The sequence below is a fragment of the Selaginella moellendorffii genome, unplaced genomic scaffold (assembly GCF_000143415.4).
Source record: "Selaginella moellendorffii unplaced genomic scaffold, v1.0 SELMOscaffold_29, whole genome shotgun sequence".
NCBI lineage: Eukaryota > Viridiplantae > Streptophyta > Lycopodiopsida > Selaginellales > Selaginellaceae > Selaginella > Selaginella moellendorffii.
Window position 1 is genome coordinate 1,365,223 of NW_003314290.1, and position 20,215 is coordinate 1,385,437.

General features: G+C 48.3%; 10 protein-coding genes and 1 long non-coding RNA gene across 19 annotated transcripts; 5 read left to right on the forward strand and 6 right to left on the reverse strand.

Moving 5' to 3' along the window:
* Window positions 1-180: 180 nt before the first annotated feature.
* LOC112348481 (pentatricopeptide repeat-containing protein At3g26782, mitochondrial-like) lies at window positions 181-3,040 on the reverse strand. Of its 2 annotated transcripts, XR_002993058.1 has the most exons (6): window positions 2,504-3,040; window positions 2,357-2,439; window positions 838-2,307; window positions 754-775; window positions 581-701; window positions 181-441 (listed from the first exon to the last, which is right to left on the reverse strand). XR_002993058.1 is itself a non-coding variant. In XM_024681092.1 (5 exons), the coding sequence occupies exon 3, from the start codon at window positions 2,264-2,266 to the stop codon at window positions 845-847; it is 1,422 nt and encodes a 473-aa protein (XP_024536860.1). In that variant the 5' UTR covers window positions 2,267-2,307; window positions 2,357-2,439; window positions 2,504-3,040; the 3' UTR covers window positions 181-701; window positions 754-775; window positions 838-844. The 2 variants fall into 2 exon arrangements, 1 of the variants encoding a protein (XP_024536860.1); XM_024681092.1 differs by having other exon boundaries at window positions 181-701.
* On the reverse strand, window positions 2,287-3,001 carry LOC112348399 (pentatricopeptide repeat-containing protein At2g34400-like). The gene is made up of 2 exons (XM_024680794.1): window positions 2,357-3,001; window positions 2,287-2,307 (listed from the first exon to the last, which is right to left on the reverse strand). The coding sequence occupies exons 1-2, from the start codon at window positions 2,999-3,001 to the stop codon at window positions 2,287-2,289; spliced, it is 666 nt and encodes a 221-aa protein (XP_024536562.1).
* A 100-nt stretch (window positions 3,041-3,140) lies between the features above and the next one.
* Window positions 3,141-4,587, forward strand: LOC112348458 (uncharacterized protein At4g15970-like). Its single transcript, XM_024680985.1, has 3 exons — window positions 3,141-3,367; window positions 3,528-3,896; window positions 3,996-4,587. The coding sequence occupies exons 1-3, from the start codon at window positions 3,170-3,172 to the stop codon at window positions 4,500-4,502; spliced, it is 1,074 nt and encodes a 357-aa protein (XP_024536753.1). The 5' UTR covers window positions 3,141-3,169; the 3' UTR covers window positions 4,503-4,587.
* A 62-nt stretch (window positions 4,588-4,649) lies between these two features.
* LOC9646312 (probable 3-beta-hydroxysteroid-Delta(8),Delta(7)-isomerase) lies at window positions 4,650-5,674 on the forward strand. The gene is made up of 4 exons (XM_024680989.1): window positions 4,650-4,849; window positions 4,904-5,050; window positions 5,131-5,239; window positions 5,302-5,674. Exons 1-4 carry the CDS (start codon window positions 4,738-4,740, stop codon window positions 5,594-5,596), a joined length of 663 nt encoding a protein of 220 aa, XP_024536757.1. The 5' UTR covers window positions 4,650-4,737; the 3' UTR covers window positions 5,597-5,674.
* LOC9645832 lies at window positions 5,593-6,950 on the reverse strand. Of its 2 annotated transcripts, none has more exons than XM_024680986.1 (6): window positions 6,810-6,950; window positions 6,048-6,709; window positions 5,963-5,990; window positions 5,868-5,899; window positions 5,771-5,805; window positions 5,593-5,708 (listed from the first exon to the last, which is right to left on the reverse strand). In XM_024680986.1, exons 1-2 carry the CDS (start codon window positions 6,901-6,903, stop codon window positions 6,066-6,068), a joined length of 738 nt encoding a protein of 245 aa, XP_024536754.1. In that variant the 5' UTR covers window positions 6,904-6,950; the 3' UTR covers window positions 5,593-5,708; window positions 5,771-5,805; window positions 5,868-5,899; window positions 5,963-5,990; window positions 6,048-6,065. The 2 variants fall into 2 exon arrangements, with proteins under 2 accessions (XP_024536754.1, XP_024536755.1); XM_024680987.1 differs by having other exon boundaries at window positions 5,593-5,729.
* Window positions 6,951-7,069: 119 nt separating this feature from the next.
* Window positions 7,070-9,933, forward strand: LOC9646313 (protein MRG1). Of its 5 annotated transcripts, XR_002993034.1 has the most exons (15): window positions 7,070-7,125; window positions 7,186-7,337; window positions 7,401-7,454; window positions 7,517-7,530; window positions 7,594-7,742; window positions 7,798-7,826; window positions 7,876-7,974; window positions 8,050-8,120; window positions 8,177-8,346; window positions 8,404-8,488; window positions 8,544-8,642; window positions 8,805-8,923; window positions 8,986-9,363; window positions 9,418-9,629; window positions 9,810-9,933. XR_002993034.1 is itself a non-coding variant. In XM_002975899.2 (11 exons), the coding sequence occupies exons 2-11, from the start codon at window positions 7,212-7,214 to the stop codon at window positions 8,611-8,613; spliced, it is 867 nt and encodes a 288-aa protein (XP_002975945.1). In that variant the 5' UTR covers window positions 7,070-7,125; window positions 7,186-7,211; the 3' UTR covers window positions 8,614-8,788. The 5 variants fall into 5 exon arrangements, 1 of the variants encoding a protein (XP_002975945.1); XR_002993035.1 differs by lacking the exon at window positions 9,810-9,933 and having other exon boundaries at window positions 7,183-7,337; window positions 9,418-9,758; XR_002993033.1 differs by lacking the exon at window positions 9,810-9,933 and having other exon boundaries at window positions 9,418-9,758.
* A 1,138-nt stretch (window positions 9,934-11,071) lies between these two features.
* On the forward strand, window positions 11,072-14,846 carry LOC9645833 (abscisic acid 8'-hydroxylase 1). Of its 2 annotated transcripts, XM_002975900.2 has the most exons (8): window positions 11,072-11,658; window positions 11,787-12,111; window positions 12,357-12,509; window positions 13,351-13,614; window positions 13,686-13,775; window positions 13,857-13,935; window positions 14,029-14,254; window positions 14,375-14,846. In XM_002975900.2, the coding sequence occupies exons 1-8, from the start codon at window positions 11,465-11,467 to the stop codon at window positions 14,472-14,474; spliced, it is 1,431 nt and encodes a 476-aa protein (XP_002975946.2). In that variant the 5' UTR covers window positions 11,072-11,464; the 3' UTR covers window positions 14,475-14,846. The 2 variants fall into 2 exon arrangements, with proteins under 2 accessions (XP_002975946.2, XP_024536681.1); XM_024680913.1 differs by having other exon boundaries at window positions 13,686-13,935.
* On the reverse strand, window positions 12,991-13,557 carry LOC112348443. Its single transcript, XR_002993037.1, has 2 exons — window positions 13,486-13,557; window positions 12,991-13,430 (listed from the first exon to the last, which is right to left on the reverse strand). It is a non-coding gene; the product is annotated as an uncharacterized LOC112348443 (long non-coding RNA).
* Window positions 14,709-15,427, reverse strand: LOC112348442. Of its 2 annotated transcripts, none has more exons than XM_024680915.1 (2): window positions 14,985-15,427; window positions 14,709-14,891 (listed from the first exon to the last, which is right to left on the reverse strand). In XM_024680915.1, the coding sequence occupies exons 1-2, from the start codon at window positions 15,201-15,203 to the stop codon at window positions 14,724-14,726; spliced, it is 387 nt and encodes a 128-aa protein (XP_024536683.1). In that variant the 5' UTR covers window positions 15,204-15,427; the 3' UTR covers window positions 14,709-14,723. The 2 variants fall into 2 exon arrangements, with proteins under 2 accessions (XP_024536683.1, XP_024536684.1); XM_024680916.1 differs by having other exon boundaries at window positions 14,824-14,915; window positions 14,999-15,427.
* A 124-nt stretch (window positions 15,428-15,551) lies between these two features.
* LOC9645834 (cytochrome P450 97B2, chloroplastic) lies at window positions 15,552-18,035 on the reverse strand. Its single transcript, XM_024680912.1, has 14 exons — window positions 17,880-18,035; window positions 17,621-17,813; window positions 17,458-17,565; window positions 17,320-17,404; window positions 17,030-17,268; window positions 16,808-16,981; window positions 16,710-16,757; window positions 16,601-16,660; window positions 16,465-16,551; window positions 16,318-16,406; window positions 16,175-16,266; window positions 16,064-16,125; window positions 15,865-16,011; window positions 15,552-15,799 (listed from the first exon to the last, which is right to left on the reverse strand). Exons 1-14 carry the CDS (start codon window positions 17,972-17,974, stop codon window positions 15,581-15,583), a joined length of 1,698 nt encoding a protein of 565 aa, XP_024536680.1. The 5' UTR covers window positions 17,975-18,035; the 3' UTR covers window positions 15,552-15,580.
* Window positions 18,036-18,117: 82 nt separating this feature from the next.
* LOC9646314 (thiol-disulfide oxidoreductase LTO1) lies at window positions 18,118-19,741 on the forward strand. Its single transcript, XM_024681113.1, has 7 exons — window positions 18,118-18,251; window positions 18,312-18,567; window positions 18,646-18,890; window positions 18,970-19,082; window positions 19,143-19,293; window positions 19,348-19,485; window positions 19,544-19,741. The coding sequence occupies exons 1-7, from the start codon at window positions 18,153-18,155 to the stop codon at window positions 19,607-19,609; spliced, it is 1,068 nt and encodes a 355-aa protein (XP_024536881.1). The 5' UTR covers window positions 18,118-18,152; the 3' UTR covers window positions 19,610-19,741.
* The last annotated feature ends 474 nt before the right edge of the window (window positions 19,742-20,215 follow it).

A 20,215-nucleotide genomic window follows, 5' to 3' on the forward strand; every position in this document is an offset into this window, starting at 1 on the left:
CTAAACATCATACATTATGCTTAATAAAATCCCCTAACTAAGGTAAATCTTAATAATTTTATCGCGTTGGATCTGTACGGCTAGTTTTGCCTTAATTTTTTACCAATGGTGGCGAGCTAACAACACAGGGTAAAAAATCAAGACAAAACTCTCTCTGGAAAGGAAAGATTCCAGGAGAGATTCGTTGAAAATTCAAGCAAAGGAGATCTTATTTGCTCAACTTTCCAAACTACACGTAACTTTCGAAAAGACATCCTGGCAAATTCTTGTAACACATACATTCTAACCAATCGTCTTGATCAAATTCAAATTTAGTGAGAAAAATAAAACAGGCATATTCACAACTAATAGAAAAACTATCATACGCAAATATGTGCTATGCATTCTAAGATGCAAGGTGTATAAATTTGGAACAGTGTTTGAGCAATTGTAGACTTTTGGCTGGCAAGAAAAAAACAATAGCACGTTAGACGAAGAGGACACACATACGTATGGGATGCCACGCCTAAATCCATCAAAAAAAAAAAAAACACACACACACACACACACCTGGAATTATAAACAAAGACACGAGCTTTACCTCCTTTTGGTTCTTCGAATTTCCAGTACCGATCATATAGGCGGGATTGGAGGAATTATATCGGCCGTGGTAGTCTCTCTCAGCACGTCACGCAACGCATTCTTTCATTCTTTATGCGCATCTGCAAGAGAAGTATGAGCTCTGATACTTAGACAAAACGAAGAACTTGGTACCTTTTCCATGGATCAATCAAGCCTGGAAGAAGCAGCAAAGCTTAGAACAAATGCATGAAAGAGACGAGGAAAAGAGTTCCTCACCTTCACGTCAGCTTTGTAGATCTCTTCCAGTCTCGCGCTGCTTCTCTCCAACATTCCAGCGCTCATACAAGTTGGCCATCAAAGCGTAAGCAGCACCACGCTGCTCGTCCAGCTCCAGCAGCGAGTTAAACGCCGCTCGGCCAATCTCCACATTCTTCCACTTCTCGCAGGCACCCAGCACCGTCGTCCAGGTGATCACATTCGCTTCGTAAGGCATGCCTTTCACCATAGCCAGAGCTTCTTCCAGATGGCTCGCACGCCCCAGCAAGTCGATCATGCACTGGTAGTGTTCTATCCCTGGCTTGACCCCGTATTCCAGATCCATGCTTTTGAAGCACTTCTTCCCTTTTTCGACAAGCCCAGCGTGGCTGCATGCCGACAACACCGATTGGAAAGTCACAGCGTTTGCTTGAACTCCTGCTTCACGCATCTCCGAGAAGAGCTGGAAAACTCTGGTAGCATCTCCCAGGCGACTAAATCCTGCTAGCAGTGAACTCCACGACACCAAGTCCTTGTTTGGCATCGAATCAAAGACCTGCTCAGCTTTGTCGACACGGCCGTTCCTACCGTAGAAATCCACCAGAGAATTCCCTACAAACTCGTTGCTTTCGTGTCCCTGCTTGCAAATTTCTGCGTGGAGAGTTTTCCCTGTGTCGAAGCCTGCCGCATTACTACATGCCACAAGCACAGCGACGTAAACTTGAGCATCCGGCAAGCAGCCACCCGAGTTCTTCATTGACGCAAACATCCCAAAAGCCAGCTGGCTTTCATGCTCGTCTTGTGCATAGCCATGGATGAGAGCACTCCAGGAAACCACGTTGTGACACTTCATCATGTCAAAGACTTTCCGGGCGTCGAGCATGTTTCCACACTTGGCGTAAAGATCCAGGAGCCCATTCTCCACAAAGATATCGGTTTGGAGTGCTCGAGAGTGGATCCCCATAGCTTTCTCCAGACACTCAAATTTGAGGAGCTTCATCTCGGCATCACTTCGTTTTTCTGTGCTGGAGACTATAGTTGTACAAGCCAGCAGCGCCGCAAGATAAGTCTGGGTGTTTGGTGAGCACCCTCTAGCTTGCATCAGCTCGAAGAGCTCCAAAGCTCTTTTCCCATCGCCATTCTCTGCGTATCCCAGAATCATTGTCGTCCACGAAACCACGTCGTGCCTCTTGATACCGCTGAAAGCCTTCCAAGCCTCCCCCACGCTCCCACACTTGGAGTACATATCTATCAAGCTGCTAGCCACGAAAAGCTCCGAGTCCAATTCCCTTCTCGCAGCCTGAGAATGGAGATGTTTCCCAATTTCCAAGCACTTCGCCTTCACCACCTTTTCTCCCTGCTTCCCTCTGTGTTTCAGCGTCATTTCCACACAAGCAACCAATGCCGCCACGAAAGTTCGAGCATTTGGTTCATAGCCTTCTCGTTGCATGCGCTGGAAAAATTCGAGCGCTACCTCGGGTTGCCCGTTCTCTGAAAAGCCCAGAATCAGAGCTGTCCAAAGAACTACGTCTGGATTTACCATGCTCTCGAACACACTGACAGCGTTCTCCATGCTTCCACACTTGGAGTACATATCCACCAGCGTTCCAGCAACGTAGATATCTGCGTCACAACCCAAGTCGCGAGCGTGAGAGTGAACAGCCAAGCCCAAGCGGAGAGACTTCACCTTTAAAAACCTTCCATCGATGAAAGTGAACTCCTCTTTCTCGGCCATGGCGGAGCAGGCCATGAGAGTAAAGACGTGAGTCCGAGAATCCACTAAACCACTGCCCCGAGCCTGGAAAAAAAGCTGTAACGCTTGATCATCCTCACCACTTGTAGCGTATCCCTGGATGAGAGCGTTCCACGAGACAGTGTCGGGCGCCTCCATTCCATCGAAGACGCGCTTGGCTTCCACAATGCTTCCACACCTCGCGTACATAGAAATCAGCGTATTTGCCACGCGAATCGCCGAGCCAAGGCCGCTCCTGGCCGAGTCCCAGTGGATTTTCCTCCCGGATTGAACCTCCCTTGCGACGCCGCAGGCCTTGAGAGCGATCAGGAGCGCTGGGATGCTCGCCGCGGCGGGATTTCCATGCTGAAACCACGAGAAACGATCTAGTTCTACCCTGCGCTCAACGATTGTGCTGGGGCGGCACCGGATCCGGCATTGTAGAAGGCGCATTCACGCCATTCCGCTAGCCAGGAACCCTAAATTTCAAAACCCCATCTGGAAAGTCTTTTGAGAAATAGCAACGAAGGTCAGGCACGGGATATTCCACCACGTGTCGTGAATATGCTTCCGTGCAGAGAGGAATATAATCTAGGGTTTACTGGGCATTAAACCCTTTCGATGGAGAATGTGGATCACTGTTCGAAGAACCACAGATGGATCGTCCTGCTGCTCATCGTCATCAGCCTCCTCGTCGCGCCCTACGCGCTCTTCCGGTCCAATCCGGCCTATGCGCTGCTCTCGGAGTCGTCCTGGTCGGGATCCTTCCACCGCGTCTTTGGATGGGGCAACACGGTCGAGAATCTCAATCACACCTTTGTAAGTGGCCGCTCTCTCGCCGCGCGCTCTCTAGATCACGCGCGCTCCCTCTAAATTACTCGATTCTCGCGAAATCTCTCGAGATTTCGCTCGAAATATCCTCGCCATAGCTAGAGTCCTCGCGATCTTTGGGGCTGAGAATTTCGGTGTTTGTTTCCAGAGCAGCGATGAGCTGCGGGAGCTCCGGCAGCTGCTCAATGCGACCGCGTTCCGGAACAAGACGGTGATCCTCACCACGCTCAACGAGGCGTGGTCGCGGGACCAGAGCATGATCGATCTCTTCCTCAAGAGCTTCCGCATCGGCACCGGGACCCGGCCGCTGCTGGATCACTTGCTCATCGTGGCGCTGGACGAGGTCGCGTACCGGCGCTGCCGCGACATCCACAGCTTTTGCTTCGTGCTCAAGACACCCGGGGTGGATTTCCGCGGCGAGAAATTCTTCCGCTCCTCGGACTATCTCAAGATGATGTGGAGCCGGATCGATTTCCTCCGCCGCGTGCTCGAGCTCGGCTACAACTTCGTCTTCTCCGTAAGTCGTCGCTTTATTATTTTTTTCTTTCTTCTTCTTCTCGTTGTTTTGTACGGCAGCGTTTTTCCTTGACTTATATGTGGTTTTTCGACGTTCCAGGACGCGGACATCCTGTGGTTCCGCGATCCCTTCGACCACTTCTCTCGAAACACCGACTTTGAGATCGCCTGCGACCACTACAATGGCAACGCCACCGATCTCTCCAACAGTCCCAACGGGGGCTTCGTCCACGTAAAGTCCAATCCCCGCACCATCGCCTTCTACAAGCTCTGGTACCAGTCGCGGCTCGCGTTCCTGGGCAAGCACGACCAGGAAGTCCTGGACAAGATCAAGCTCACGCCCCGGTTCGCCAGCCTCGGCCTCCGCATCCGGTTCCTGAGCACCGAGGTGTTTGCAAACTTCTGCGAGATCGGGACGAGCAGGCCGGCGACGGTGTGCACGATCCACTCGAATTGCTGCAAGGGGCTGGACAAGAAGCTCGAGGACTTGCGCGGGGTGATGAGCGATTGGAGCTCGTTTAAGTTCTTGAGCCCGGAGGAGCGCGCCGAGAAGACGGTGGAGTGGAGGCAGCTAAAGTGGTGCCCAAAGAAGCGAGGCTGGCTGTGAGCACCATCCGTACGGTAACTGTACATACAAAACACTGGAGTACGGAGTGATTATGCATGGAATATATCTCCCAAGTTTCTGACGATTCCTAGTGTACGAAACTTTAACTTTTCATTCGAACTGTTTGACGAACCCTAGGTGAATTTGTACGAAAGTGTTGACTTTTTGTACGAACATACTAGTTTGGAAAACCCTGGCTGTACGGTAGAAATTATCGGATAGATCTTTCATCGCCATGGAGGAGACAATCCCGGGGTTCGTCCCCGCGCAACTGTCGATTGCTTCGATTCTCGCGGTGTATGGATCGGCGTCGGCGCTGGTCATTGCCTCGATCTGGATTCTTTCGAGTTAAGTTTTGTGAGAAAGATTGATTGACCGATCTAGCGCGCGCTTCTCTGCAGGGAAATATCGCTACCTCGGCGCCACGGATCGATTGCTTATGTGCTGGTTCGCATTCTCGGGCCTCACGCACATCATCCTCGAGGGCTACTTCGTCTTCACCCCGGATTTCTACAAGCAAAAGGAGATTTGCTTCCTCTCCGAAGTCTGTAAGTCCATAGATCTCGCCAGATCCGTCGCCAGATCCGTCGCCTATCGATTGATTCGCTTCACTTTGATCGATTTCCAGGGAAGGAATACCACAATGGCGATTCGCGCTATGGCGCTCGTGATCCCACCGTTGTTATCGTGGAAGGAATCACGTCTGTTCTAGCAGGGCCGGCGTGTCTACTCGCAGTGTGAGCTTCCTCTCGATCAAAACTTTGTTTTTTTCACTCTTGGATCTCTCTCTTTCTTCCAGATACGCTATCGCGAAGAGAAAGTCCTACCAATACACGCTCCAGCTCGCGGTCTCACTGGGCCAGCTCTATGGGGACATCGTCTACTTTGGCCAACCAATCCTGGCCGGGAAAGAGTTCTCCAAGGGTGGGCTTCTCTACTATTGGTTCTACTATATCTTCATGAATGGCATTTGGGTCGTCATTCCACTCCCAATCGTCGTGAGGAGCTGGAGGAAGATCAGCCAGGGATTGGAAGCTCCCAGCAAAAAAGAGAGGAAGAGCAAAGCCTCTTTTGATCGACACAAAGCAGCTTGAGAAAAGCTTTGAGAAATTTTTTTGGACAACTGGAACACACTGATATTACATATGGAAAATAACAATGGCATACCCCGATATGAAGTATAACATCACAACAATATGGTGGTATCTGAAAGACAAGAAACCAAAACTTTAATCCTTTCTTAGACTTGGAAAAACTTGATAGCTTACTGAATACCATGTCGATTCTAGATGGAAGCAAGCACCTGGGAAAAAAATCAGCGGAACAGGCACTTAGAACTCTTGATAAAAGAGTATAGAAACTTACTGTCTACCAGGAAACTTGATGATATACGGCACCTGGAAGAAACAAAGAGAAACTTGAGATCTCTTTCCTTGAAACTCGAAACTTTTCAGGCTTACTCGAAACTTATAGATGGTCTCATAGTACCTGGACAAGAAAACGAAAAGCACTCTTGAAATCTCAAAGAAACATGAAAGTTCTTACTCGGAGACCGCCGAATCTTCACCGCTCCAATCCCACATCCACGTTGATCGCCAGATCTTCCACCGCAACCTTGACAACGTCGTTCCTAATCCCAACATCCGCCGCGTACTTGCTCGCGTAGTAGACCCCGACTGTGGAGAGAGCAAATCCCCACGGGCTGGACATGAGGAACCGGAATGGCGACGAGAGGATGGCGGCAACCGGGGGCCCGATGAAAGAAATCGCCTGTCCACTGCGACCAATCGCAGTTCTATCCTTGACGAGAAGCCCCGTCTTGCAGTAGATCGCATAGTCCTCGCAGTTGTTCCGGAAGATATGGTAGCACCCAAAACCATTCTCTAGCAGATAGTTCGCGCGGTGGAGAACCAGCTCGGGATCATCGGCAATGGCGAGACTACACGTACCACCACGGATTTTGACGAAGAACGTTGCGAGAGAGGTGCTATACTCGAATCTGTAGAGCGGGCAGCCGGCGAGGAAGCACGAAAGGCACGATTTGATCACGCCATGGCTGTTTGGCTCGTTGCCGCAGATTTCGCAAGTAGCCGTGGATGGAGCCGGGCCAGAGCTGGAGATTATCGTGTCCAGGAAGGTATTCGTGCCGATCTCTTGATCCCGGCCCCTGGTGAAGTGGATCACGCGCGATTCGCCGATGTAGATGCCTGGAAATTGGGAGAGAGTTGAGAGAGCGACGATCGCGAGTTCTAAGCTAGGAATCGTGGCAATGCGGTGGAAATACCCTAGATTTTCGAGAGCACTTACCGTGATGCGCGTAGGCGTAGCCGGATCGCCAGGAGTAGATGTGATCGCCGGGCTGGAGCGACGCCTCATCGACGCGATTGGAGAGATAGCCCATCGTCGCTCCAGGGCAAGCAAACGATCACCGACAATGCCCTAGAATTTTTTTTTTCAAAGGAGTTTCTAGTGCAACGTGGCAGGATCTCGGCCGTGGTCATCCAACGGTTAACGATTACTAAAATTCAAATGTAAAATCAGGGTTCTCCAAGAGAGGGAATGGGAATTTTAGGTTTCCTTGTGGAGTGGAGGGTAGCGATGGCGGCAGAGAGTGCGATCTAAGGTAATCTTCCTCACAGCAGCTTAAGGACAGCCGACCGGCCGGATTTAAACGGATTAGCAGGGGATTTGTTTTTACCTCGATTGACAATGAGCGCTCCATTGGATGCTCCAGCGGAAGAAGATACCACTGGCGAGAAGGAAATCGCAATGACCCAATTCAAGGATGGGGACAAAGTGCTTGCTTACCACGGGCCTCTCATTTACGAAGCCAAGGTAGCGTTTTTTCTTGGTTTTCTCGATTTTCTTTCATTGTGTTTTTTTTTTTTCTACTCGTAGATTCAAAAGGCAGAGCTTCGAAAGAACGAATGGAAATACTTCGTGCATTACCTGGTAAGATTTGTTTTGCTTGTTCGCGTTTTTCAAAGGTTGAAACTCTGGGTTGTATGTTACAGGGATGGAGTAAGAAGTGAGTTGTCGTGATGTTCTTCGTGATTTTGCAGCTGAGAGTTTCTTTTTTTGTTTTTCGAAGCTGGGACGAATGGATTGGGGAGGAGCGTCTGCTGCCTCTGAACGAAGAGAATTTGGAGAAACAAAAGCATCTGGTCAATACGCAAGCTGCGGACAAGCGTGGGAAAGGACGGATGGGTCAGGGAAAGCCAAAGGGAGCCACAAGCACTGGTAAGATTCACGGCAGTAGTTTACCTCGTTTACGTACCAGGTTGATGCGAGGCAGCTACAAAAGGAAGGAAACGCAAGTCTGAGGTTGTTTTCTTTGCTCTTTTAAGACTTGTGTATTGAGGGGCCTTCGCAGGAAAAAGATGGTGAGGATAACTCACTAAAGTTTTCACTGCCAGCTGCTTTGAAAAAGCTTCTTATAGAGGACTGCGAGCTTGTTACGCAAGGCAGCAAGGTAAGAGAGCCGCAAAGTTAATTTTTTCCTGGCGATATAACAATTTACGTGTTTCCTTTTTCTTGCTTGCTTCAGCTAGCCAAGCTACCAAAAAGTCCCTCCGTCGAAGAGATATTGCAAAAATATCTAGAAACTAAGACAAAACCGTAAGCTCGTCACTTCGCTTTCTATGGTGGATGAGTCCACACTAATCGTTTTATAGGGGAGACTCTCTGGTTGAGATACTTAATGGCCTTCGCTCTTATTTCGACAAGGCTCTTCCTCTGATGTTGTTATACAAGGAGGAACGTAAGCAACATGTAGAAGTCTTTGCTAATAACACATCCACGCCATCCGCTGTGTATGGAGCTGAACACTTTCTCCGTTTGTTTGGTACTTTTCTACGTGTCTTGCTATGGTTCATTCAACCAAATCTTGTGTGTGTTGCAGTGAAACTTCCGGAGCTCCTTCAATATGTAAATATGGAAGAGGAGGCAGCTTCTCAGCTACAACAAAAGCTGATGGACCTTTTGAAGTATATCTCCAGTTCATCCGCTCATTTGACTGACAGTGCTCTTGTCTTTACGCAGATTTATTCAGAAAAACCAGAGTACCTTCTTCCATGCCAATGCGGACGGCTTGAAGTTCGAAAACAAATGAGATTGGTATGGATAGGCTTGCGCGTAAAGGTATGCGAGGGTTTAATTCCTCTGGCTTTTTTGAGTGTCGCAAAAGTGGTGCAGCCAGCCAGAGGGTTTATAGAGCCTTGTTGTTGTTTTTTTTTTTCTGTTTTCTTGTGTAATATATGAATCTCTTACAAAGATTTGCTGCTGTGCACATCCGAATAGCAGGGACATCGTAAATCGTGATTGGCTAGTCATTGCGGACAAGGACGAAGAAGTTTCTTTGAACCTGATCCTCCAAAAGCTGATACTGATGGCGATTGAATCCCATCCTTCCTACTCCAGTGGTAAGCTCAAACAAGCTACGCTAGCGGAAACTTTCCTCTTTTTTCTCTTTTTTTGTCTGTAGGTGAGGCTTCGCTCCAAGTGTTTTCCTCGCTACATTCCGTGTTCCCCAGCCAAGTTGCGATTAGTTTTTGGAAGAGTGCAATGTATCGACGCGAAAGCGGCCGCCTCGGTAAGATTTGTTTTTGTTTTGTTTGAGGAATTCAGGTATTGGGGGTCCAGTCCAGTCCAGTGTAGCTGCACTGGACGCGCTAGGCGACAAGTTTTCGCGACGCGAAAAGGAGAAAGAGAGCTCTATCTAGCTCGCTCGCTCGGGACCGGGTCGGGCCTCTCGTTTTCCTTCACTTTTTTTCCGCTGTTTTCCTTTGTTTTGCTCTCTTTTTTTGCCCTTTCAGCTCGGCTGGCGCTCCAATCACGTACAAGCGACAAACGGTCTACGCAGGTATTTTAATTCGCAGCTCGCCTCTCGTTCTCACCAAGTTCGTTGAATTGCAAGGCTGGCCAGGGACACCATCCAACCTGATACAGAACTTTTCCAACGAGAAAGCTTTGGCACGCACGCTGGCGAGCGATTAAAAAAAGCCCAAGTTGAGTTCCACACCCAGTGGAAAGCGCGAGGGGCCAAGATTCAGTGGAGCAGTGTTCTTGAGGACCATGACGTTGGTGTTGGTTGGCAAACACACTCTAGAACAGTGACGTGATTCCATCGTAAGTTGAGGTCTGGTTGTCAAAGGTGATGAGATCTTATCATATAGATGTCGTGTGTGATTTTTTATACGTGTGTATGTGGTGCCTCGCTTGCCTGGATTGAATCGATGGAATTCTCTCATTTCATGATTGGAGGGGCCACTGTGCTTTTTATTTAAGCGTTTTATTTTTCTTTTCCAGTGACATCACACACGCTGCTACACATTGAAGTTGAATTTTCTCTCCAGCATAAAAGCAGATATGATACTATGATATACGGTGTTTTTGTGTTTCCAAAACAGAGGAAAACGATGCGATCACAAGATTTGGATGGTCTATGGACTAACAACACCTTAAGCACAATGATTGGAACTTCTGGAAGGTGGCGAAGGAAATCATAATGGACTTGAGGATGTTTACGCATGGTGTCCTGGAGAAGTGATCATGGCAGACATCCACCAGCACTTTCATTGGATATCCCAAATCCCCCTTTCTCAGGGCGAGAATCTGAATTTCTTGGTTTCCACATGAGCTCCTTTGGGGGAGGATTTGTACAGTGCGCACAGGTGCAAATAACTCCACCAGTATTTGATTCCTGTGAGATTGTGATCAGCCAGCAGCCAGAGGCTCATATGGAAAAAAGAAAAAAACAGAGTAGAAAAGTAAAGGAAAAGAGGGTTTTGTGCATGGCAGAGGTTGCTTGCACCTTCAATCTGAGGCCAAGTTCCTGTCACAAAGGTTGAATGTGTTTGGGTGGAACAAGCAAAGAAATGCTGCTTGCTGTTAAGCATTTCCAAGTTGATTCTGTGATCCACCCAAGAAGTGGTGTCAAAGCAAAACAAATCTTATTGTTAAGTCATGGGGATATTCCCTTTCTTATGTGTTTGTGTGTTGTTTGTGGTGTGTTCCATGCAATACAGAAAAGTTATGTGGCTTGTGATGGTTGCTCCTGATGTAAGTGTACAAGAATAAGATTTTTCTTTGATTCACAGGCAAGATCTCTTTGTAGTATGTTGGGATGATTGGTACTAATCGCCTTTCTCTTTTTTTTCCCCTCTCCTCCTGGCTGGGCCACTGTGTCAGAAAAATCTCCCATTATTTTCAGAATCCAGAATCAACCTTTTCTTTTTCACACTGGTGTAAAGTCAACGAGAAATGAAAAAGGTGTCAACCTTCGATAAGGAGGAATTAGGGCAGGCAGGAAAACAGGGATTCCGTTTTTTCCGGAAAGGTGGCGGAAGAATATTCCTATGCCGGGATTGAAGGAATATCCATGCTGATTATTGTAAGAGATTGTGGGGGTGTGGATAAGAAAGTAGAGGGTGAAGCGATTCGCGAGCTATACACGTACCCAGTTTTGCCAGGTGGGCGCTGTGACCCGCCATATGGACCCCGCTGTGGTGGCGCCCTATAAATTCCTCCCATTTCCACCCTTCACACAAACTCGCAAGAGAGAGCGCGGTCGAGCCAAAGAAAAGAAGGAATTTATTCTTTTCTTTTTTCAATTTTTTTCTTTTTCTAATCCGTCCATTTGAATCCATTCTTGAACTTGAATCCGTTTGTTGAAGAATTTGGCTCCGGGAAGAAGCGATTGATCTCTCTCCACCGATTTGGAGTTTTTGGATGTGATTACTGCCTGGTGCTCTGTTTTTGGCCTTTCCTCTGTTATTCTTTGCTTCGATTGCTCGCTCGCTCGCTATCGCTCCCGCCGCTCTCTCCCTCTCGCTCTCTCCCTCGCTGACAGTGGGAAGAAAGAGTGATCAATCCCACGGGTTTTTCGAGCGTCCGAAAAGAGAAAAGAAACAAGACAAAGCAAAAATATTTCTCTCCTATTTTTTTTTTGCGCCTCCTCGGCCATGGCTGATCTTGCGCTGCTCGTCCTTGGCTCCGCGATGCTACTCCTGCTCGCTCTGCTCAAGCTCGCCCGCCGCTCCTATGCCCTGGGCCGATTGCCACTGCCGCCGGGCACCATGGGATGGCCCTACCTGGGCGAGACTCTCCAGCTCTACTCGCAGAATCCCAATGCCTTCTTCAGCTCCAAGCAAAAGAGGTGAGTGAGACCAATTCCACAATCCACCGATCGACCAATCAATCCATTCACCCGATTGCCCGATCTAGAAACTCGGGGAGAGATTTTCTCTTGCCTCCCTACTCACAAACTACTCGTTTCCAATGCAGGTATGGCGACATCTTCAAGACTCACATTCTGGGCTGCCCATCGGTGATGATCGCGAGCCCCGAGGCTGCCAAATTCATCCTGGTCAGCCACGCTCACCTCTTCAAGACCACCTTTCCATCGAGCAAGGAAGGGATAATTGGGCCGCACGCCCTCTTCTTCCACGAGGGAGAGTACCACCGCCGCCTCCGCCGCCTCGTCCAAGGATGCTTTGGCCCGGATGTGATCCGCGATCTGGTCCCCGAGCTGGAAACCATCTCAATCCAGGCACTGGATTCATTGGATCGCGCCGGAGGCATCATCAACACATTCCAGGAGATGAAAAAAGTAAGCAAGCTCCTCAAGCGCCTCTCTCTCTCTCTCTCTCCCTCTCTCTCTAGAATATGCTCTAGATTCGATCTTCGTCTACCTCTTGCCGCTTGGTTGTTTTCGATCGCGTTTCTTCTGCCCTGATCGACACGATCCTCCCTTGTCCTTGGCACCATGGATTGGCTGGGCTGATCAAAGCGGTTTTGTTTTTTTGTTTGTTTTGTGCGGCTCGCGCTACTGGCTGGTTCTCGATCGGTGCTCAGTACGCATTCGATGTTGGCGTGCTCAAGATCTTTGGCGGTTCCCTGGACGAGCTGGACAAGGAGGACCTCAAGCGCGCCTACCAGACGCTAGAACGCGGCTACAACTCATTCCCGATTGACATCGCTGGCACCCCTTACAATGCCGCCATGAAGGTACGTACATCACAGCCCTGGCTCATCTCTTTTGGATGGATCGATGCTTCTCGGCGGATTTCTTTTTTCCCTCGCCTTTTCTTCTTCCATTGGCTCCTGCGCTCCTCCTGTCCTTGCAATTTGCCCATTTATTCGCGCTCGCGTCTTATCTCCCCGAGGTAGCGCGTCGCACCCGGATCGTTGGGAGAGGCGTGTCTTGAGTTTTTTTTTTTCTGTGGTTTTTTCCTTTTTTTTTTTCTTTCTTTCTCCAGCCTTTCCTGGTCCCAACTTTTGTTTCCTGGCACAAAAATCTCGCCGCTGAGCAGATTTTTCTTGGTTTCGTTTGGTTTTTCCTGCGCTGCCAGCGCGCTGCCAGCCACACGCTCGAAACAAAGACGAGTGTGGCTGTGGGATCTGTGAGCGCGAGAAAACGATTTCGAGCCTCCCCTCGTCTCGCGGCGGCCGCTGCGGCTACTGCTGCTGGTGCTGGTCTTTGCTTGATTGATTGAGTGGGACTTTAAAAAATACTGTGCTTTGGTCGTGTGGCTTCACGAGTGGCTTGTGCCATTCTCCGTGCGTCGGCCCACGATTGGCGAGAGAAATATCTTCTCCGCCTCAACATGTCCATGAAGAACACCTTTGTTCGTCGCTTTGTTTTCCGTGTGGTGTGCTCGCTTTTTTTGTTTTCATTTCTCGAGGTTTACTGGTCGCAGTCGTGTGGAACTCGCGTAGGGAATCGTCAAATGTGTTTGTTTGCTTGCTCCACCTCTTCATTTTCCTTTCTTTTTTTTGTGTGGTTTTCGTTTTCGGGTTTGCGATGCGTGTCTAAAGATCCCGCTTTGGTTCGTGTCCTTGTTTCCAGGCCAGGAAGCGCTTGAGCTCCATCGTCAGCCGCATCATCTTGGACCGTAGGCGGCAGCAGAAGCAAGCAGACAATGGGCGCTGCAAGGATTTCCTGTCAACTCTCATGGAATCCCAGGACGACAGCTGCAAGAACCTGACCGACGATCAGATCGCCGACAACGTGATCGGTGTCATCTTCGCGGCCCAGGACACCACCGCCAGCGTCCTCACTTGGCTCCTCAAGTATCTCAAGGAGAACCCCGCGCTCCTCGACTCTGTCACGGTACAAACTCTCGTTAGAAAAACGAAGAACTTCTCGTGGACTGACCGCGTTTTCGTGTTCGTCGCTGGCAGGCCGAGCATGAGAACATAAGGCGAAGCAAGCCCGAGGGTGCCAAAGGCTTGACGTGGGCTGACACCAAAAACATGCCCTTGACTTCGAGAGTAAGTCGTCGAGCTTGTAGTAGTGATCGTTTTTGCTTGCGGTTCTCTTGGTCGCTTACACGTTTCCCTTTGACACCGCAGGTAATTCAAGAGACAATGCGGCTGGCGACGATCCTCTCGTTTACTTTCAGAGAGGCGGTACAAGACGTGGAATACAACGGTAAGAAGTTGTAGCCCAGCCCCTCCCTCTGTAACATCACGGTTGGCAAAAGAAAAGGAAGCTAACCGTTTTACCCGGAACTTGCTTTGGCAGGATACGTGATTCCCAAGGGCTGGAAAGTGATGCCTCTGTTCAGAAACATCCATCACAGCCCCGAGTTTTTCCTGGAGCCGCAGAAGTTCGACCCCTCCAGATTCGAGGAGCATCCCAAGCCCAATACGTTCATGCCTTTCGGCAATGGAATCCACTCATGCCCCGGACGGGAGCTGGCGAAGCTGGAAATGCTCGTCCTGGTGCACAACATTACCACACAGTTCAGGTACTAAAACAGAAACCAGCTTACCTTCTTTTCTTTCTTGCTGCTTTGTCTTTCGTATTTTCTTCTCCTCTGCCAAGATTCCTCATGCTTTGTTTTTCTCTCCCTTCGTGAAACACGCAGATGGGAGTTTGCAGGGCCAACAGAGGGCGTACAATACGGTCCCTTCCCTGTACCGAAGGCAGGACTTCCAATATCCATTACACGCAAGAGCGAGAGCTGAGAAGAAACAAACTTTAGCTGACTTTTACCTCTCCCATCGCGCGGTTGACACCCACAACGGAGACAGCTGACACTAAATATATATTCCCGCGGTCCAAGTCACGGTGCTGTGGTGTTCCTGCCTGGACGGAAACGAATCTCGCGTCTCCCTCCTCCCATGGGCAGCACAGCAGAGGGGGGCCTTCTCAGAAACCGGAAAAAACGAAAAAAAGTTAGAGAGCAACCACCAGGCCGATTGATTGATTGACACTTACAAAAGCTTGAAAGCTGCCGATGCTTGGCTGCTGCTTGCGGGGATGAAAGGAGAGGTTGAACAGCTCGAATTGTTCTTGTACCAAACGCTTCTTGGGGAATATGAAAAATTCTTTTTTGACATTGCGCCTTTACAGTTTACGCTCTGGCCGCTCTCTCGGTCTGTCTGGAGGCATTAACACCACCCCACCTGTGAGAAGCGTCCACAAATGTTTGAAGAGAGATGTATATAGGCACTAGGCAGGAGACTAGAGTGTACCTTGCTTGTCCTACCTGGCTGCTCCAACTCCGCGTCTTCGGTTTCCAGCCGTGCGAGAGTGAGTTGAGCAGTGCGTGAGTGGATCCGAGTCCAGCTAGCCGTGCAGCGGAAGGCAGTACCACCACCAGCTGTGTCCGCACTGTTTGTGAAATTTTTTGATTCCAAGCAAGATATGTGATGGCTGTTGATCCTCTGCTGCTGTTGCTGCCTTTCCTTCATTGGAGTTATCTTTTATTTGTCGCTCCACATTTCCCACGAGGTTTGTCAATCGGACGCCTGCTTGCTTGATTGCTTGCCTGCTTGACTGATCCCTTGCTTGTGCTAGCTCGCTTGCGTTCTTCTCACATGCACTCGCATGCAGAATCGTAGTACTCGGCATTGTCGGAGATTGTGGAGAAGGTCTCCATCACTCGGGAGGAATCATGTTCTTGTCTGTCTGTCGGATCGAGATCTCGTTGCAGGGTTTGCATCCAGTCTGTTAAAAAACACGTAGATTTTATTGTTAGATCTCACGAGTAAGCAAGGACTCCTTAACTCACTGTATGGTCACGCGTTTAAAGTCAGGGAAAAGAGAGTCAAAAGATGATTTCAATTGCTTAACTCTGCCGCTTGCTCAGCTTGCACCACAATCCATTCTTGGTGTGCAAGGTCGCTCCCGTGACAAGCTCAACTTCTTGAGGGGAGCCTCTCAACTCAACACTGAACTTTCGGAGAAGTACGGCCAAGCCGATTGTAGCCTCCATAAACGCAAACTGATCACCAACACATTTACGAGGGCCCCCACCGAAAGGCAGGAAAGCAAAGTCCGCCATTATCTGCCAGCCAGAAAAAGAACGTGTCCATTTACATGGAAAGCGTCTGTTAGGAACTTTTCACCCACCTCATTTGGATAGAGACCTTGAAGTTTAGTCGGGTCAATGCCAGCCCACCCCGGAATGCTCGAATCGACTCTTCGTCTTAGGAAACGCTCGGGATCAAATGACTCTGGATTCTCCCAGAAGTATGGCGATCTGTGAAGGTTGAAAACCTGAATTTAAGCAAAGGTGGTCAGCCAGCCGAGTGTGTTTACACGGGCTTACAGATATGAAAATGTCGGTCCCCTTGGGAATGGAGTATCCATCTGGATCGCCCTTGTGGCCTCCTGAAAGTCGAACGTATCCAAGTTATTCATGATTTCGAAAGATTTGTACCTGGGAGCTTATCTGGCTGCAATGACCTCCTTATAAGTAGAGGTGGTTGTGGATATAAACGAAGTGCTTCTGCAATGACGAGTTTTGTGTATCTGAACAAAAACGCAAGCTCAGAATCAAAAGCCACAATCCTTCTCACCTACTTCAGATTTTTCAGGTCTTCTAACGTTGGCCTTCTGTCCCCCAGAACTGTGTCAATTTCTTGTTGCACTTTCGTGACTATTGTGGGATTCTGTTTTAATGCATAAGACAAATTGGAAATCAAAAGCACAGCTGTAGAGAGATCTAACCTGTGCTAATAGGAAGGTTGACCAAGTTAGGACGGCTGCAGTTGTCTCGTGACCAGCAATGAGCATTGTCATCAAATCATCCCGAAGCTATGCATTTTACAAAATAAATTAGATTTCCAGAATTTAAGAAATGCACCTGTTTGTTATCGACATCTTCCCCTCGCATATCTACTAGAAATCGCAATAAACTCGCATCCTAGTCGAATGCAGCTGTCAGCGTTTCGCAACAGAGATAGTTTACATACTCTGACTTTGGAATAATCCCGCTGTTGAAGCGCTTCAATATCATCCTCCTGCTCAACAGTGAAAAAATTAAGTTTTTGTCGGAATAACAGCACCAGACCTGTCTTGTTTCTTGGGCCCTTCCAATGAGATCATCCAGGCATTCGTTTATGACGCCCAAATCCGCATGAAACTTTCTCTGTCTTGGAACGAGCCAGCGTGACAAAGGAAACTTCCAGTAAGGAATGTAAAATGTTGATCTGTGCTCCGCTTCAGCCAAAGTCCCGTAAACTGCCTGTGCAACTTGTTATCATGCACGAAAGTCTGATATTTTACAGCTTACTGCAATAACTGGAGATTCCTTTGTCACCGAGCCAAAATCGTAGTTGAAGACGCTCAATCCAATAATGTCAAGAGCGAGGCTTGAGTACTCCGCCTCCATTTCCACGTCCACGACGTTGGAACCTTTCGACTCTGCATCTTTAATCAATGCGTCGAGCTTGGAGACGGTCCGTTCAGCACAGTCATTGAACACACGGACCATAGCTTCCAAATAAGCCGAGTGGAAACCGGGAACCAATGCTGCACAAATCACACACTTGTCAAACACCTGCATCAAAAGTACAGACTAACCTCGTCTTCTCGACTTCCATGTATTCAAATCAGCTGGAATCAAACCTTTCCCCATAATTGGTTCTAAAATATCTGCAAGAACACCCTGAGACCATGAAAATACAATAACCAGCTCACAACTGAGTAAAACACTCGCACCTTATCATAGCCGAAAGCATTTTCTCGAAGAATGTAGCGTGAAACAATGGGGTCTGAAACGACCACAAAAACTTTCGGTCCGAAAGCAAGCTTATAAACTGGCCCATGCTGCAAAGAAAGTGAAACATGTAAGTAAATTCCAGCAAGTGTCACCCGGATTTACCTCAAGAAACCAGTCATACAATGCAAAGAACAGCGGTCTGGAGAAGAGGTCCGAGATCGCACCGTCCGCGACAGGCATGTTTTGGATCCCTCCACCGCTCAGAAAATTCGTGAGCGCATTGCTTGCATTGTCCAGGAACGTCCGCTGCGGCTTCAAAGGTGACGGTTGTATGGACGGATCGTCCAATTTCACGCTGAAATATCGAAATTCCATACGATCAAGCCCAGAACAAGAGTTTTAGCTGCGATCTCGCACTTACCACGCGATTCTTAGCCGCCGCCGCGAGAATCCTCGATCCCTAGCTTGGAGCGCCACCGCATTGTGATGCAAACACGCCGGCGCAGCCATCGCCATTGCCCTTGGCGCTCGTTCACCTCGCCATTACCACTAACACCTGACCCTGCCACGTGGTCCACTTAGGGCGGGATTGCGCAAGAGCATATGCTTTAAGCTTGCATTTATCTCGTGGGCAGCCACGTCACGGCATATCACGGCCACGTCGGTGCCACGTGGCATATAGCCGCCAGAAGCGATGGCGCATTGCAGTAGCTGTTCTATGGAGCTCCGCGGGAGGATTTCGTCAACGTCGATTCTCTGCAAGAACCCTAGCGCGCCATGGTGCCGCGGCCAGGTATGTGGATTTCGATGACCCAGAGGCCGCATTCGCGACTCCTCTGATCAAAATTTCCAGGCAAGACCGAAATATTTCCGGATTCAAGCCTCGAATCTGGCGACCGAGAGAAAATCGGGATCGCCTAGCGTGTCGATTCAGCCGGAGCCAAGGAAAATCCCATACGGTTTGATTACATCACTCTCCGGGCTAGGAGCGATCGAAACAGCGTATCTTTCCTGGATTAAAATTTTTGGAGGCTCGGCCATTTGTCCGGCTAGTGGCCCGGGCCATGGATGCAACGATGTCTTGAACAGCGCTTATTCCACCCTTTTTGGTATGTAATGCTTTTCCTTGCTAAGATCTTCTTTGGTTCTTTTTAGTTTACTCACTTTCATAGCTCTATCTCTTCCAGGTACTCCATTGTCACTTATCGGCTTTGTTGCGTACTCCAGTATATCTCTGCTTGGTTTCTCGATGATCCAATCTCTTTTCCCGGAAGATGATGTGAGATGGCTGCTTCTCGGAGGCACGACGGCTCTAGTCTCTGCGAGCAGCTATTTCTTATATCTCTTGACCTTCAAGCTCGAGAATGCATCGTGCGCTTATTGCGTGGCGTCAGTACTTTTATCCTTTGGCTTGTTTATCTCTACACTCAAGGTTCGCGATCTTAGGAGTCTTTGGTTTTATTTTCTCTTCTTTAAAACGTTGTGCTTACGCCAGCTTCTTTGCTAGACAGGGATTCAAGTGGAAGGATGTGCCTCGAATGGCTGGCTTGCAGCTCGTGGTTGGAGCTGCGGTCATCTTTACGTTATCTACGGGATTTGCAGCTGCTGGTCCTGCTCTTGCGGGGTAAATGAAAGAATTTATATTCAAGAGATTTGAAAGGCAGATGTTGCCGATTGCATACAGGTCGTCTGAAGATATCGACTTACCACCGATTGAACCGGAGGTAACAACGTCTTCCGATGCAACAAAGATGGCGCTTGCGAAACATCTCAAGTCGATCGGTGCAAAGATGTACGGTGCGTTTTGGTGTTCTCATTGTCACGAGCAGAAACAGGTAGCCTGTTGTCTATCCATACTTCTATTGGTTTTTCATCGCTATCACTTCTAGGAGCTAGGCAAGGAAGCGATGAAGATCTTGGAGTACGTTGAGTGCTTTCCAGATGGGTATAGGAAGAACGTCAAGACGGCGAAGGCTTGCGAGGCTGCAAAGATCGAAGGCTTTCCTACCTGGATCATAAAGGGCGAGGTATGTGTACTTCTTCCATTGATTTTCATGTCAAGATATGAGCTCGCTTGCGTTCCAGAAATATTCGGGCGAATTAAGTTTAGAGGAGCTAGCAGACGCAGCGGGATTTAGCCTTGAGAAGTAAACTTTAACGTGATAGTTCTAAATCTAAAAAAACAAAAAAAGCTTTAAAGTTGAACATCTTTAGTAACAATTGTTGCTACATTTTAGTATAGTTTGAACAATCCATTATATGTAATTCCCTTCATTGACCAGTTAGGCTAAGTCTTTAACTACATCCCTTGTTTTTCCTTAATACTTACTCAATAGGCACCCATGGCAAGGGGAGTGGTTCTTGAGAGATAAGGTTCTTGATATGAGGATGGTAGGGGGTGTTCACACTTGATCATAGATTAAGTTAGCTCCATAATAGGTATTGGATTGCCTATTAAAGTGATTTGGTAGTTGGTAATTGTTGGATTGAGATTTGTTATATGCAAGAGCTGTATATATTTTTCAGAACATATATTACCCACCCATATAACAATCATGTTCTTGAGAATATATATTACTGATCATACTCCAAAATACAATACTTTATTTTTTAGGAAGAGGAAAACAAAAATATGGCCAATAAAAAGATGGAGAAAACCTTATTGGCTGTAATCAAAAATATTATATAATACATCTTCTATATAATATATAAAAGTATATTCCTAGAATTTGTCATAGTTGAAGCATAATATATACA

Bases quoted from the DNA above. Each gene is read 5' to 3' on its own strand.
- LOC112348481 (XM_024681092.1), bottom strand. From the start codon at position 2,266: ATGCAACGAGAAGGCTATGAACCAAATGCTCGAACTTTCGTGGCGGCA.
- LOC112348399 (XM_024680794.1), bottom strand. From the start codon at position 3,001: ATGCGCCTTCTACAATGCCGGATCCGGTGCCGCCCCAGCACAATCGTT. The intron at 2,308-2,356 runs GTAAATCCAGAC...TGGGCTTTTCAG, and splicing joins TCAGTGTGTTCGAGAGCATG to AGAACGGGCAACCCGAGGTA.
- LOC112348458 (XM_024680985.1), top strand. From the start codon at position 3,170: ATGGAGAATGTGGATCACTGTTCGAAGAACCACAGATGGATCGTCCTG. The intron at 3,368-3,527 runs GTAAGTGGCCGC...GTTTGTTTCCAG, and splicing joins AGAATCTCAATCACACCTTT to AGCAGCGATGAGCTGCGGGA. The intron at 3,897-3,995 runs GTAAGTCGTCGC...TCGACGTTCCAG, and splicing joins GCTACAACTTCGTCTTCTCC to GACGCGGACATCCTGTGGTT.
- LOC9646312 (XM_024680989.1), top strand. From the start codon at position 4,738: ATGGAGGAGACAATCCCGGGGTTCGTCCCCGCGCAACTGTCGATTGCT. The intron at 4,850-4,903 runs GTTAAGTTTTGT...GCTTCTCTGCAG, and splicing joins CTCGATCTGGATTCTTTCGA to GGAAATATCGCTACCTCGGC. The intron at 5,051-5,130 runs GTAAGTCCATAG...ATCGATTTCCAG, and splicing joins TTGCTTCCTCTCCGAAGTCT to GGAAGGAATACCACAATGGC.
- LOC9645832 (XM_024680986.1), bottom strand. From the start codon at position 6,903: ATGGGCTATCTCTCCAATCGCGTCGATGAGGCGTCGCTCCAGCCCGGC. The intron at 6,710-6,809 runs GTAAGTGCTCTC...CCCAATTTCCAG, and splicing joins CTACGCCTACGCGCATCACG to GCATCTACATCGGCGAATCG.
- LOC9646313 (XM_002975899.2), top strand. From the start codon at position 7,212: ATGAGCGCTCCATTGGATGCTCCAGCGGAAGAAGATACCACTGGCGAG. The intron at 7,743-7,797 runs GTAAGATTCACG...GATGCGAGGCAG, and splicing joins AAAGGGAGCCACAAGCACTG to CTACAAAAGGAAGGAAACGC. The intron at 7,975-8,049 runs GTAAGAGAGCCG...TGCTTGCTTCAG, and splicing joins TTGTTACGCAAGGCAGCAAG to CTAGCCAAGCTACCAAAAAG.
- LOC9645833 (XM_024680913.1), top strand. From the start codon at position 11,465: ATGGCTGATCTTGCGCTGCTCGTCCTTGGCTCCGCGATGCTACTCCTG. The intron at 13,615-13,685 runs GTACAAACTCTC...CGTCGCTGGCAG, and splicing joins CGCTCCTCGACTCTGTCACG to GCCGAGCATGAGAACATAAG. The intron at 13,936-14,028 runs GTAAGAAGTTGT...TTGCTTTGGCAG, and splicing joins ACAAGACGTGGAATACAACG to GATACGTGATTCCCAAGGGC.
- LOC112348442 (XM_024680915.1), bottom strand. From the start codon at position 15,203: ATGAAGGAAAGGCAGCAACAGCAGCAGAGGATCAACAGCCATCACATA. The intron at 14,892-14,984 runs GTACACTCTAGT...TAATGCCTCCAG, and splicing joins AGCCAGGTAGGACAAGCAAG to ACAGACCGAGAGAGCGGCCA.
- LOC9645834 (XM_024680912.1), bottom strand. From the start codon at position 17,974: ATGGCGATGGCTGCGCCGGCGTGTTTGCATCACAATGCGGTGGCGCTC. The intron at 17,405-17,457 runs GTGCGAGTGTTT...TCATGGTCTCAG, and splicing joins ATGCTTTCGGCTATGATAAG to GGTGTTCTTGCAGATATTTT. The intron at 16,661-16,709 runs GTATGTAAACTA...GCATTCGACTAG, and splicing joins GGGATTATTCCAAAGTCAGA to GATGCGAGTTTATTGCGATT.
- LOC9646314 (XM_024681113.1), top strand. From the start codon at position 18,153: ATGGCGCATTGCAGTAGCTGTTCTATGGAGCTCCGCGGGAGGATTTCG. The intron at 18,891-18,969 runs GTTCGCGATCTT...TTTGCTAGACAG, and splicing joins TGTTTATCTCTACACTCAAG to GGATTCAAGTGGAAGGATGT. The intron at 19,083-19,142 runs GTAAATGAAAGA...GATTGCATACAG, and splicing joins GCTGGTCCTGCTCTTGCGGG to GTCGTCTGAAGATATCGACT.